This window comes from Sinocyclocheilus rhinocerous, unplaced genomic scaffold, assembly GCF_001515625.1.
Source record: "Sinocyclocheilus rhinocerous isolate Xijiao unplaced genomic scaffold, SAMN03320098_v1.1 scaffold616, whole genome shotgun sequence".
Classification (NCBI taxonomy): domain Eukaryota; kingdom Metazoa; phylum Chordata; class Actinopteri; order Cypriniformes; family Cyprinidae; genus Sinocyclocheilus; species Sinocyclocheilus rhinocerous.
The window spans coordinates 2,118-16,962 of record NW_015631496.1 but is presented as its reverse complement, the minus strand read 5'-3'; the positions used below and the strand labels follow the sequence as shown (position 1 = coordinate 16,962).

The 14,845-nt window shown below is 35.2% G+C and overlaps 1 protein-coding gene across 2 annotated transcripts in view; it reads right to left on the bottom strand.

The window, feature by feature from the left end:
* Window positions 1-14,544, bottom strand: part of LOC107741723 (maestro heat-like repeat-containing protein family member 1) — a 30,218-nt gene extending 15,674 nt beyond the window's left edge. For both annotated transcript variants that reach the window (XM_016554487.1, XM_016554488.1), the window contains exons 1-15: window positions 14,319-14,544; window positions 13,350-13,450; window positions 9,517-9,662; window positions 8,229-8,360; window positions 7,535-7,697; window positions 7,099-7,197; window positions 6,507-6,658; window positions 5,912-6,052; window positions 5,532-5,624; window positions 4,866-4,944; window positions 3,966-4,079; window positions 3,733-3,806; window positions 2,417-2,539; window positions 1,971-2,069; window positions 306-450 (exon numbers count right to left, since the gene is read on the bottom strand). In XM_016554487.1, the coding sequence (XP_016409973.1) occupies window positions 306-450; window positions 1,971-2,069; window positions 2,417-2,539; window positions 3,733-3,806; window positions 3,966-4,079; window positions 4,866-4,944; window positions 5,532-5,624; window positions 5,912-6,052; window positions 6,507-6,658; window positions 7,099-7,197; window positions 7,535-7,697; window positions 8,229-8,360; window positions 9,517-9,662; window positions 13,350-13,380 (1,591 nt within the window). In that variant the 5' untranslated portion in view covers window positions 13,381-13,450; window positions 14,319-14,544. The remainder of the gene's footprint in view (window positions 1-305; window positions 451-1,970; window positions 2,070-2,416; window positions 2,540-3,732; window positions 3,807-3,965; window positions 4,080-4,865; window positions 4,945-5,531; window positions 5,625-5,911; window positions 6,053-6,506; window positions 6,659-7,098; window positions 7,198-7,534; window positions 7,698-8,228; window positions 8,361-9,516; window positions 9,663-13,349; window positions 13,451-14,318) is intronic.
* Between the last annotated feature and the right edge of the window lie 301 nt (window positions 14,545-14,845).

Sequence of the window (14,845 nt, the reverse complement as noted above, 5' to 3'; positions counted from 1 at the left end):
GCGTAAGAAACAATTAGCCTCTGCCCCAAAAACTTTATTCAGTTGATAAATACCACTTTTCATTTGACTAATTAGAAACAGACTCAACAGGCAAAGCAAACGACTTGCAATGAAAACAAAACGTCTGCAAGTGCAATTTAGTTTCAGGCCAACAATGGAAAAAAGGGTTTAATAACTGCTGCTGGATTTGCCACACTGCCAAAAAGACAGAAAGTGTGATTCCAGGGTGTCTTTAGGTCAGACAGTGGAAAAGCTCTTAGTCTGAGTCTAGGCTCATCAGTGACATCATGTGTGTGTGTCCACACCTTGTGCATTGAAGTCGATGATGAAGTTGGGTTCTTGTGCTGTTTGTTTCTTGTTGGCCAGCAGAATTAAACTCTTGCACAATGGTGTAGTAGCATTGGCATACTGATTTGGGGTCAGGTAGCAAAGCAACATCGGCCACAGAACCTACACAGGAAATAACATCATTTCAGATGTACAGTAATTATATGAAGTAAACCAAAGCCATACATAGAGGTAGTCTTGGACAATTTAACAAAGTATTAATACCTCCCATCAGGGCCACAATTATTACACTAAAATAAACATAATAGCAATAAACATTAATTAAACAGTGTAAAATGTAACATAAAACCCTAATGTACTGATAAGAAAAAAATAAGAAAGACTTAAGTTATTTTAATGAATAAAAACCATCAAATGTCAAGTGTGACTCAGGGAATTCTGGGAATGTCAATTTACGTTTTTTTTCACTTTAAATTATATGATGACTTTCCTTATTCACTTGCAAAAACTGCAAATGTAACAGTATTTTACCTAAATTATTACAGTTTTATTACATTTTCACTGTGTATAGTTAGTGAAGTTACTGTTAACTAATACACTAATCTTTTACAGTTAAAATTATTTTTATAGTGGAACTTTGTTCAACATTTTCCTTGAGGTCTTACATTGTTTATTTATATATATTTTATTGTCTATAAATATGTATAAATGTGTGTGTATGTGTGTGTAGATGGATGGATGGATGGATGGACGGACGGACGGACGGATCGATATGCACTACTCCTAAATGTAATGTAGAAACTTTCATTTTCTGTGAAGCTGCTTTGCAACGATTTGTATTGAAAAAAGCACTATACAAATAAACGTGAATTAAACTGAATAAATCCCACAAACCATAAATCCATATTCACAATAAATCTCATAAAAGTCCAAACTCAGTGCTTTAAAACAACATGTTAACAAGATAGACACAACAAAAGTCTAAATATAGTCTGGCTATATACATCTCCTGACATTTTCCTGGTTATCATTCGAATGTGTTTTGGCAGAGGGAATGGAGACAGTCTCATCGGCACATAAACTGTCTTCGTCTGTCTGCTGAGGAGAGATCCCTGTCAATGGCCTGATGTTGATGTTGGGAGGCTCACAGGAAAAAAGATCTAATATTTCTCTAGACACTCTCTCTTACAAGCGGCAATGGCGAGCTGCGGCTGCTGACTTTGGCTGTGAAGATGATGGACTGTGCTGAATGACTGCAAAGCCCATCTCTCACTATGTAAGAGTTTCATTGAGTTGTCTTTAGGATAATAAGACGCATTGCAGATGTGCATGTGTCTGATTTAGTGGCAGCAGGACTGTCACCACTACAGACACTGATGTTCTCCCTAATACCCTTACAAAAATTAACCATGGTTTTATTATAGTGAAAGTGTGGTAACCATGGATTTTTGGTGGATTGATTACTACAAATACCATGGTTAAACTGAGATTAGTATAGCAAAACCATGGTTTTAACTACAAGTTCACTTGATAAATGACATGCAATTACGGTCAATCATAATGCTGCACAACAGAATAAAACAGAACAAAGGTGAGCACTGCACATTTTGAAAGATGAACCATGACTTCAAGCATCAAGATGAGGAAGGTGTACGCTTGTTTGTACTTATCTGTATACTCACATCAGTCAGGCGGCCCACTGTGGTAGTGAAAAGATGCAATGTGTTATCACACATGCTACGCAGAGCCTCATTAGTCACTTCCTCTGGGTCTGGAGGTCGCTGTGTGAATATTAACAATTTATTAGCTGTATTGTATCACACAACCTAGCATTACTAGGGCTGGGCTAAAGCCAATAACAGTGCAAAGCTAACTAACTAATGTAAATATTCAAAAACTGAGGTATGCACTGAAATGTTGCTCAACATGGACTAAGAACTGAATGAAAAAAGCTGAATTGATATTAAACAAATCGACTATAGACAATCTTGCAATGCAATGCATGGGAAATCAAGCAAGGGGATTTGGAACTTCAGCGAGCAGGAAGTTGATTTGCAGCTACAGTCATGTGACACTGCTGATCAGGAGTAAGATAAGAAATGTGTTAGTGAGTAACGGTTGTTTGTACATGGTAAGTGTCTGGTAGAGCGCAGTGCTGGATGATGAAACGGACAAGCAGGTCTCCTCCCTCTAGCTCTAGGTAACCATGATGAGCCATAGCACTGATCACCTGCACCACTCTCTTCTTCACCTGCACAGGCAAACACGATCATTGAAACCTTTCTGAGCACTCAAAATGAGCAGTATGACACCAGTATGAGTTTTACATGAAAACAAAAAATGGATCACATATATTTATATAACTTTCGGTACTTATATGTACGAGAGGTTGAATGTCATATTAAAACTTTTAAACACTTGAAAACATAAAACACAATTTTTTGCATATATTTTATCGGTTTACACTTGCCTGACTTTCACCATAAACTATTTTAAGATAATAAAATAATCAACAAAGAGTGAAAAACAAATATTTATTCTGCAAAAATAATGGATTTTTAGAACAAAAATGTAACAGTTGTCATTTTCAGTTGTCTCAAGCAATTGTTCAAACTGTCCAACACCAAATGACAAACCTATATATTAGTGTACTTGATTACCCAGGTGTCATTGAAGAACACTTAAGATTATACATGTGATGAGTGAAGAAAACCAAGAAAAATCAAGATTAAAAAACATTTGTGAAGAAAACATTTTAAAACGTGTCATTTCAAATTATGCAAGTGTGAATTTAATTGTATTAGGCCTAATTTACACCACATAATCCTATCAAACACAATACATAACTTGAGATGTGGTGACAATGACACTGCAGAACAAATGTTAATGTTAATAGCTATGTTTCCATCCACCTATTTTTCCATCATTAAAATTATTTAGTAATCACCTCCCATTATTGTCTCACACAATTGCATTCCCAAACATCAAGAACCGGAACATTGTTTGTTATTGCGTTTCGTCTGGCACAAGTCATTTATTATGTAGGAATAAAGAGCCACAGGCTTCCCCAGTTGCAGCATCTTTCATTTATATTACTGTAACTTTGCATCAGTTTCCCAGAAAGTGACGGGGGTTTTTTTTCTTTTGAAGACATGGGATGGAAACAGTTCTTTATTTGCAAAGGTTTTATACAATATTCTAATTTTGTGCATAAGTTAAATTCACAACTTTGAATGGAAACATAGCCAATGTCAAATCCTCCTATGATGCATGTACATTCACTGTTGGACATTTTAGTAGACAAATTAAATAAACTAGTAAAATTGTGAAAAATGTATTTTAAGGGAGTTTATTTTCTAAAGGTCTGCAGGACAAAAAGTGCCCAAAGATGATGAAACACCCATAGTTTGTCACTTATCACATAGGTAGGATATATTTATGTACCTTATTACTGTGGTCAGCCAGAGGTTGCCTGATGCTGACTAGAATTAGGAGCCTCTTGGTTTCCATAATGGAGGCTTGAACAGACAGAGCAGAGTTTTAAAAATACAGGTCTTTAAAATGACAATGGCAGCAAAACATTCTGATCTTTTCATAGCCAGGTATGACAATCTGGATAAGAGTGTCTGGCTGAGGAAGAAATCATTGACGTATTTGATTACATGTTTAAAACTCACTGGATGAGTTGATGAGGTGTCTGAGAACAGCCAGCGAGCCCATTCTGTTCCTTTCGTTACTGTTCTCCAACCTCTGGAGAACAAACACCATCAGACGGTCCGGGAACGTGTTAGCTGGGGCCAAAAACAGCAAAATATAGAAGTGAAAATGAATGCAATTTGTCAAGTTTACCCTCAGTTACCGATAAAGTCTTTGACAGTGTTCTGTGCCAGTAAATGAACCACCAAAATCTGCGTATGAATGCATACATTAGTCAATGGTGTCTGGTTTTAATGCCTGGTAAATGATCCATTGTTTAAATAGCCCATATAAAGGCAGCTACATTACCTAGACCAGCAGCTCTCAACAGCTGAACATTAATTGGTTAAAAACAAAAAAATTAATGAATTAATTGAATTATATTTAAGAAGTCATTGTTCTAATTAATATATTTTTATGCATTTGTAGTCTAGCACTAACACCAAATCTTTTCACAGCTGAAACACCCGCTCATGATTATAACATCATGATAGACACACACACACACACACACACACACACACACACACACAGAAAACACTTTAACAGCTCCTGGACTCCTTGCATTTGCTTGATAAAACACAAAAGCAAGAGGAGTGCGATCCAGCTGGTGTGTGCCACCTCAAATCAGCACCGAGCACACAACTGTATGATATCATCTCACTGATTGGAGGAGCCTGCTGGTCTGACACTTTAACTTAATCTCAGCTCAGACTCCATCAGCACATGACACAAGGATATTGCTACAGTAGTCAGCTGACTGAGAATACAACATTTGCTCGAGTTCATGTCCACATGGCTAGTCCAGAAAATAGATTTCAATCAGATGTTTACAATTGCATGCACCTTAAAATTAAGAAAAGGGTTTAACCAAGACCCACCAAGAATAGTAAAGCATCGCAGGACCTCGTTGTGATTTTTCACAGTTGGAGGGTTGCTGAAATCCATAGGTGAGCATATCTGGAAGGAAAAATTAATATAAATCTATTGACAATGAGGACCTGAAAACTCTGTCAACTCAAAATAAGTTATTTTAAGTTTATAAAAAAAAAACACAGGATTTATATGTGCTTTATTTGTTTTAGTAACTGACAGCTGTCCAGAAATACAAATTAGTATCTAATAACTGAGAAAACTGGAATTTCAAAGGAAAAAAGCAGTGATAAGGTATGAATGCAATTAAATAATCTAAATGAAAAGCTGTTAATTTCGAAAGGAAATAACAAATTTTAATAAAAATGCTCAAATTGCAAAATGAATGGTTTAAAGTAAACAGTTAATAAACAACTGTTCCAATCTGATTTTTTGTGAATAATCCCTACTATGTTAAACTGTTAAACGGCCCTGGGCTGTGTAACTCTGTGTAACACTGTTAGGCAACTTAAAACCTGTTCCACCAAAATGAAACACTGTTAGGCAACTTAAAAACTGTTCCACCAAGAAGTTGTGCCGGGGATGTAGAAGAAGTCTGCAAAAGGCTTTTGTCATCATGACTTATGAATACGAAAAAGTGGTGCACATAAATAGCGAGTGAAAGAAACACTGACCTGCTGGTGCAGAGCGACTAAGAGACCATCAATCTGTGTCTCCAGCACTCTGCTGCCCATATTCACAGAGGCCTCCAGGATCTGACTCAAACTCTAAACAAACACAAACAGAATTCGACTACATTAGGCAGTACAGAGTCCTGGATTTTCTCATAGATTGGTCATAAAATCTGATCTGACTATGAAAGTCACAGCAGGCTGCTTAAATAATGCAAAAACAATTACACATTTCCATGTCTTTACGGAACACAATATGGAAACAGTCCAGAGTGGGGGGAAAAGCATGTGAACTTGGACTGAATTGGACTTGAACTTGGTTGAAGTTAATAAACTTCCACCAAACATTTCCTGTAATTGTGAAATGGTGAGGAGGGCTTTACCTTGCTGATGATGTAGTGTTCTGAATTCTTCTTGTAGAGGCCCAGTACAGTGGGAAGGAGTTTGGGAAGCTGTTCTTCCAGTTTATCATGTGCCATTAGGTGACTCATTGACCCAAGAGCCTCTGCAACAGTCAGACGCAGCTGCAGAATGACACACAAGAGAATAGTTTCAACGCATACATGAATCCACATTCACACTAGAGCAAATTAACAAACAAACTGAAAAAGATAATAACAGAAACAGAAAGAAAAAAAACAGACTGAGAAAAATTTCAAAAATTATTTCTGAATCTTGAATGATTAGTGACCAAGAACTATTTTAAATAGAACATATGATTTTTAATCTTTTCCGGCTGCAATAATGTAATGTGTAAAGGCGAAATTACTACATACAATCCAATCTTCAGCATTTACAAAGAAATCTACCTCTCTAAAAGAAGTAGATTCAGTTCACAAGCTCACATGGGTTTTTTTCCCCCCTGCTTCAATTCCAAAGAAAACTGAACTGAACTCAGTTGGCGCATGTTCGTGTCCCTCTTTAGGCTCAAAATGAGTTAGCTGTAATTGGATGTGTGCTTCGTCTCATTAAATGTACCTTGGACTCTCTGCTCTGGATCCAGCTGTTGAACAGGATGTCATAGGCTGAGTAAATCTCACTAGAGAAGGTGTCTTTACGCACAGTGGGGTCCGGAGCTTTGTCCAAGTTGGCCAGGTATTCTAGAATGCTCTCGCTGAAGTGGCAGAGAGCTGAGAGGAAACGTTAAGAGAGGAGAAGCCACATCACTACAAACATTTAACACTAATCAAAGCATTTCATGTAAGTAAAAGACAATATACAGTCATTTTTTAAAGAAACTATTACTCAGCAACGATTTATTACAATGATAAAAAGTGACAGTAAGGTTTTACGTTGTTACAAAAAAAATATATTTCAAATAAATAAAAAAAGTAATGTTTTTTGAGTGATTTCTGAAGGATCATGTGACAATGAAGACTAGAGTAATGGCTGCTGAAAATTCAGCCTTGCCATCAAAGGAATAAATTAAATTTTAAAATACATTAAAATAGATTATCTGATCAAATAAATGGAGGCCTAAGAGAGCATAAGTTACTTTATTTCTTAAAAATCAGTCATTTAGCTGATGCAGAAAATTTACCACTTTACGCAGATCTATAACTGAACTTACCGGACGAGAAGACCCATTTCATGTTGTCTTGTTTGGTCATGCCCAGCATGGGTAACATGGTCCCCATTATAGCATTGAGAAAAGGCACCATACCGTATACTGTGGGTAGAGGTCAAACATATCAAAACAGGTCAAAAAAAGAACACAGGGCTTAAACAAAGCCCTTTTATTTCATTATTAATGTAATTTCCCTAAAGTTCAGTGAAATGAGGAACAGAAACAATAATGATCAACTGTCAAATGCACAAAGCATGTTCTAACATCAAAGGTTGCAGCAAGTCTGTAACTGTAACTTCCATTTCATTTCATAAAGTTAAAACGTGTATTTAAAATTTATTAAATTGACATTAAATAAAATTAAAGTCCAATTTTATGGATACATAAAGGCATATCTAGCACTGAATTAATTTCAGGAGTTTTGATTAAAGATACGTACCGTTTGAGTCAGAGAGATTGGCTAGTGTTTGAACCACAAAAAAGTGAGGCAAAACTCCCGGCCGGAACTTGCCGAGTATCTCCTCCATGATGTCATTAATATATTTGTTTCCCACAGCAACTAGAATATTACTAGCTGCTTGCTGCCATTCTGGGACAACCTCCTATACAGAGTGGACAATTCGTTTTACTGTACATGTTTAAATACAAAAATCATCACGGTACAATTTGTGTAGTATATTAAATACACAAACAATAAAAAACTAACTAAGAAAAGTAATGCTTTGTGCTACTAAACTTTTCCAGATGTCACATAACTATTTTCCAAAATGTAATTTAAAAGCAAAAGACTCAAAACAAAACCTGTTCTTTATAGTTTTAATGGAACTGTTTAAACATTTGTGGTCAGTAAGATTTTTTTTTTTTTAAGTCTCATACACTCTATTCTCCAAAGTCTGCTTTAGTTTCATCAAAGTTACAATGAAAACAGTAATATTGTGAAATATTATTATAATTTAAAACAATGTTTTCCCTATATATTTAGAATGTATTCCTGGAATGGCAAAGCTGAATTTTCAGCAGCCACCATTACTCCAGTCTTCAGCGTCACATGATCCTTCATGATCATTCTAATATGAAGCATTAACCTTACTGACCCCAAACTTCAGGACAGTGGTGTAAGTCAGCTGTCCCACCTTTGATTTCGTCATCTCATCTGATGCTAGCTGTATGACACTCTTGATCTTGGGGTAACTGATGTCATCAATCCTGCTCTTCACCACCAATTCAATGGTTTGCAAGATTACCACTCTGTGCCCGACCACCAGCTACAGAGGACAAAGATAACCTGCAAGTAAACTCATGCACAGGTACTACAGAAATACACTATGAAAGACATGATAACCATAATTCGAAATTCATCACAGGCTCATCCTATATTCAAATTTTATAAAGTAGGTCAACTATTAAAACAAACTTCAGCCAAATCAGAGGCACAAAACACAGAAACACAGTCCTGTCCGAGCAGTGGTTTTCCCCTGCAACACTAGGCATTACAAATCAATAAAAGGAAGAGCTCTGGTTACTGATAAGAGGTTTATTACAGATGAGATTGATGTGTTTCCTTTTTAAAGAAACATGCACTAAATTATCTTCTTTTCCTTTCTGTTTAGGGAAATAGCGATTTTGACCTCTAAGAAGGAAAATCTCCATACAAACAAAGGAATCACATGTTTGCATAACATGAAATAAAGCATAAAACGACTTAATGTGACTTGCTGAATTACAACACAAACGTTTCAGAAACAACACATGCTGGGGGACATTAGCATGAAGACTGAAACACTGCTTCTGCTTCCTGTTAGCAGGCCAACAAACTCAGTCAGGAACATACTGTTTTTTTATGTTTTTGAAAAATGTCTCTTATTCTCACCAAGGCAGAATTAGTTTGATTAAATACAGTTAAAACAATAATATTGTGAAATATTAAAAGTTTATTTAATTAAAATTTAATTTATTAATTACAATAATTGTACAATTTAAACTGTTCTTTCATTTTAATAGATTTTAAAATGTATTCCTGTGATGGCAAAGCAAATAGCACTCAAGATATATTTCTTATTATTATCAATGTTGAAAACAGTTGTGCTGGCTATATTTATGGAAACAGAAATCTTTTATAACATCTTTATTGTCACTTTTGATCAATTCAATGCATCCTTGCTGAGTAAACGTATACATTTCTTCAAGTTAAAAAAAAAATGTACTCGCACCAAACTTTTGAATGGTAGTATATATAAATCTACAGAGACAAGACTGATTTCATGATGTCTTCTAATATTTGATGCTTTTCATATCATAAAGGCCATATAAAATTCATGACATTCAGCAATAATCTACAAAACCATTAGAGGAAAGCACATACAAAACCTTGAAAAACCTTCTCAAAACATGTTGATGTTTTAAGGAAACGCTTTGGCTGACCTTGGGATGTTTGAGCAGGTAGTCCTGGCACATGGACAGGACTTTATCAGGCTGCTGGTTCCCCAGTGTCAAGATGGACTTCCTGACCTGTTCCTGCACCACTGGGTCCCTGTCATTGGCAGCATCCAAAAGAGCCAGGGTCACCTCTGATTGGATAAAACAAACACATGAATTTATGAACAGAACATGATGGATATAGGTATGAATTGCTGATATGTGTGTACTGGTACATATTTTCTATTTTAATATATATTTAAAATGTAATTTATTCCTGTGATGGCAAAGCTGAATTTTCAACAGCCATTACTCCAGTCTTCAGTGTAACTTGATCCTTCAGAAATCATTCTGATATGCTGATTTGCTTAAGAAATATTTCTTATTATCCATGTTGAAAACAGTTGTGCTACCTGATATTTTTGTTGAAACTGATACATTTTGTGCAGGATTCTCTGTTGAATAGAAAGTTCAAAAAACAGCATGCATGTCAAATAAAAGGGTCATTCCGTGTCAACTCAACCAGAGGTCTCCATATTTATTCTGAAGAAAGATAAACATGTATAGTGATGAAAGCCAAAATATTAAATGCCGTGGATGAATATTTACGGAGTAATCCACTATTTTGTAGAGGGGGGTCAAAATGGCAATTTTCACCTGAGATTTAGAGCCAAATTAAAGGGGGGTAAAATTGACTTAAGAAAGATGGCAGCATCATAATGTTACTTTTACTCAGAGATTGGTAGGTCTATTAGTAAAATCTGTTGAATTTAGCAATCTTTGTTGCATTATGTGCCAATGGTGACCATTCAAAAATGGGGAAAGAGCACTTTTCAAGTTTTTCTCCAAAGTTTGCAGGGCTTCTTTCTCCAAAGAATACTTATGGCACTCAGACAGGTATGTTCAATGCAGTTGTTTTGACAGAAGAAAACGAGATGCATTTCTAGTTTCAACATTATTTGTTCTTCAGACATTCCTCTTTAAAAGAAAAGAATGATCAAATTTTTGCAAAGTGACCCACATTTGGTTTTTGACCACTGAAAATGTGTACAATTTATCGATTTACTCCTGGAGCCATATTGAAATTCCATTATCTCTGGAACTGAACCATATAGAGCCTTAAAAATGAAGATACCCAAAGAGAAGTTTGTTAAGACCCAATATCTAAAAAGGCATTAAGATATTTTTAATACTTTTTGAGTTACAGGCCTGCAAACTTTGGAGAAAAACTTGAAAAGTGTTCTTTCCCTATTTCTGAATGGTCACCATTGGCACATAATGCAACAAAGATTGCTAAATTCAACAGATTTTACTAATAGACCTACCAATCTCTGAGTAAAAGTAACATTATGATGCTGCCATCTTTCTTAAGTCATTTGTACCCCCCTGTAATTTGGCTCGGAATCTCAGGTGAAAATTGCCATTTTGACCCCCCTCAGTAAATATTCATCTATGACATTTAATATGTTGGCTTTCATCACTATACATGTTTATCTTTCTTCAGAATAAATATTAGCAAAATCAAAAATTTTAGCCGGGGACCTCTGGTTGAGTTGACACGGAATGACCCAGACATCTTTAAACATTTTAAAATTTAAAAAAATTACTTTTGATTTAATGACTGCATTCTTGCTGAATAGATGTATTAATATCTTTGCAAGAAAATCTTACTGACCCCAAACTTTTGGACAGCAATGTATACAAGAACAGCTTTCCTATTGTTTTGATACTGTGTCTGTTTCTCAAAAGACCAACTGACCTAAAATCCTTTTTTTGGTTTTAGTACTATCAGACTATGTGGTAAATCCAGACAGAACACTCCTACACAAACATATTCTTTTAACACCAGAAACTGCTGTTTCTTGCCTGCTCAAAAACAACTCTTTAGTGAGAGGGTGGTCAATTAATCATTGGGATTAGTGTAATTAACTCTGTCTAAAATGTGCACTAGTTGGTCACAAGCTTTGCACTGAGGACATGATTGATGCATATGACTCACTCCTGCCCCTAAACTCACAATACAGACAGTACAACGTAAGGAGGAAGATCTGCAATGCAGAATATCTTAAGACAGACTTTGCAACATCTGGACATTTTAACCACACTTAATCTCCACATACAGACCCATCTGATTAGATTATTCTAATCTACCTACAGCGCACAGAGTAAACGAGTTGCCTAAACATATTCATTGGGCAATTAGCTTCAGAACCAACCTAAAGAACAGTGTTGAAAGACACTAATGGGATAAGAGAAACCCCATGACTCTGTTCAGTGTGACTAGATTCATGGGGGAGTCCATTTTAAATGAAAAACAGGTGCTTTTGTTTTGCACCTAAATATGCCCTTTCGGTATCAACAAGTGATATTAATAAAGTAGTAGTAGTATATTTTTATTTAATGCCATGTCAGCATCTTAGGCAATTTTCATGGCAAAAACAATTCAGAAAATACAAATATAACAAATACAATAAAAACCAGCAAACAAACAAACACAAGTTATATTACACAAGATTTTTTTACATTAACATATGATACAAATTCTAAAACTTTTCCTGGCAAAATTATACTAAATAACTCTTTAAGTGATTTCACTTCATAAAAGAGTTTGATATTAATAAAGACATGTACAGGTATATATCCAGGCAATATTGATTAATAAACATTAAATACACTAATATTTAAAAGTTTGGAGTTATTAATTTTTTTAATATTTTAAAAGATATTTATACTTTTATTTGGCAGGAATGAACAAAATTGATCAAAAGTGGGAGTAAAAAACATGTATTTTACAAAACATTCCTATTGCAAATAAATATTGTTCTTTTGAACTTTCTATCCACCAAAGAACCTTGAAAAAAAAATGTGTCACAGTTTCCACAAAATATTAAGCAGAATAACTGTTTTCATAATCAGTATATTAGAATGATTTCAGAAGGCTCATGTAACATTTGACTGGAGTAACAGAGAAAATTCAGCTTTGCCATCACAGGAATAAATTATATATTTTTAAAAGTATTAAAATAGAAAACAGTTCATTTAAATTTTAATAATATTTTTTATTTACTGTTTTTAGTGTAATTTTGATTAAATAAATGCAGAGCATAAGAGACTTTTTTTTTCAAAAACATTAAAAATCCCAAAGCTTTTAACAGTAGTGGATTATCAAGAAATCTGCTGGTAACATGAAGAAAAATTTAAGGGGGTCTGAATACTTTCCGTACCCACTGTATATTGTGATGAATGTAGTACATTTTTAATTCGACAATTCCGTTTCCTATAACTATGCATGTTTAAATTGGTGGATGTAAATGAAGATGACTACATTTTGTTCTTTCTTGTGTTTATTAAATTTGTAACTTTTTTCTACTGTTGTAGCTCTTAATTACAGTGCATTCATCATTTTGAATCTACTTGTCAACATTTATTGTTTGCCTAAAATTATAGTTCCTCTAATTAAAAAAGACACCTTTTTTAACCCACTTTCAGAAAAAATACACAAATGTTGAGCTGTATATTGAATATGGTCAAAAGGCTGAAAAACACAAAGATATATTTTCAACTACATCGCCCTGCCATAACCTCTATGTATAGCTGGCCTGTTTTGGTCAGCAGCCAAATGCACTACAAGTAACCAGTGTGGCTTTATACATTGAGACACTGGAGATGAAAATCAAGGCAATGTTTAACACAAAAAAATCATTCAGGACATTATAACTCTGCTCTACACATGCAGTGTCACTAGATCCTGTTCACAGGTGCTTGTGTGTAGGTGTGTGGACTAACATTAGATTCCTTGACATGAAGTAGTGTGCAAAGTGGATAAGAGTGTTACTCACGCTCTACGTCAGTCTCCTCTATAACGCCCATAATGAGGCTAGCAGCAGAGATGCTATTAGGAATGCATCTGGTGGTCCAGTATCCCTAAAAAGAGCCCACCCTAAAGATATAAACCAGCAACATCAGAGATGAACCAATAATCAGTTTGACCACTATTACTCAAATATCAGGCACCAAACTTACAATAATGTACAGTATTTGAAAAATTATGTGTTTTTTGAACATTAAAGCATGTCAACATATTCTCTTACACCAAATACACAAAATAATGATCTTTAAAAAAGCATCATATGACCCCTTTAAAATTTGTCTTTTACACATTTATAATTTATTCAACAACATTATGGCTTGTTATTAGTATTTTTAAAGTTATAATCAACATCATAGTAGTATAAATATTCATAATGCATATTTAATTGTTGCATTCTAATTCTAATTAATTATCATTGTCAAAAATATAAAATGTGTTGTACATATCAGTACCAGTCATAGAAAGTATCTCAAACTACACATAGTATCTAAACCTAGCCAGCGGCCTAGACAGACAACAATGTGGGCATCATATGCAACTGCACCTCTGATTCCTAAATATGTTGTCTAGGTAGACAGCTCAATAGGTTTTGAGACGCAGCCCGACACAGCGTTCCATGTGATTAGGCAATATGGCACAGATAAAGCATAATCATGTAACATGCACTGAAAACGGGACGTATCGAGATATTGACACAATATTTTTTTTGTTCTCATTGTTCAACTAACATTGTAGGTCACTTCCACAGTCGTTGGTATTTCAGGTTCAATGTCAACTTCCTCAAAGCCACAGCGACCTATTATAAACTACTATGACAGCGTTTGCATTACACTTGCGTTAGCTGATATGCGGTCAATGCGACTGCAATACGAATACAAACGGTTAATATGATTTTACAACAACGTCAAATATCTAATGCACAATATGTCAATCTTACCTTTCCCCTCGTCTGTCTGTTTGGCTCGCTCGCCCTCAGGCTATTCACTCGACTTTCCCTTTTCTCAGATGCATCGAGCAGTTACTAGTCAGCGAAGGGCCTGATGTCAATCCAATAAGTGATTCTGATCCTGAACGTGACCGTATAATTGATTATTCGGCTGAGGTTGATGGTCTCATAGACGCTACATTGTACCATAAGTAAACACGCCTAATCACGTGCTTCTGCTGAGGAGGAACGCATCAGAGTGGGCGTGGTCTGTCACGCAGTCCTCCAAACACCAACGAAGACAAACTGTATGCAAATCGACCTACTTAATTATTCATATGTGGCATGTGTGTTAAAAATTTACAATTTGGGACGGATATATATATATATATATATATATATGTGTGTGTGTGTGTGTGTGTGTGTGTGTATAATTTAATGTTTATTAATGTATATATTTTCTTTAGTTCCACTAGAACAAGACAAGACCAACAGATTTAACTTCTTTTCTAGACCTAGTCGTCCCCCACTGTGGGACC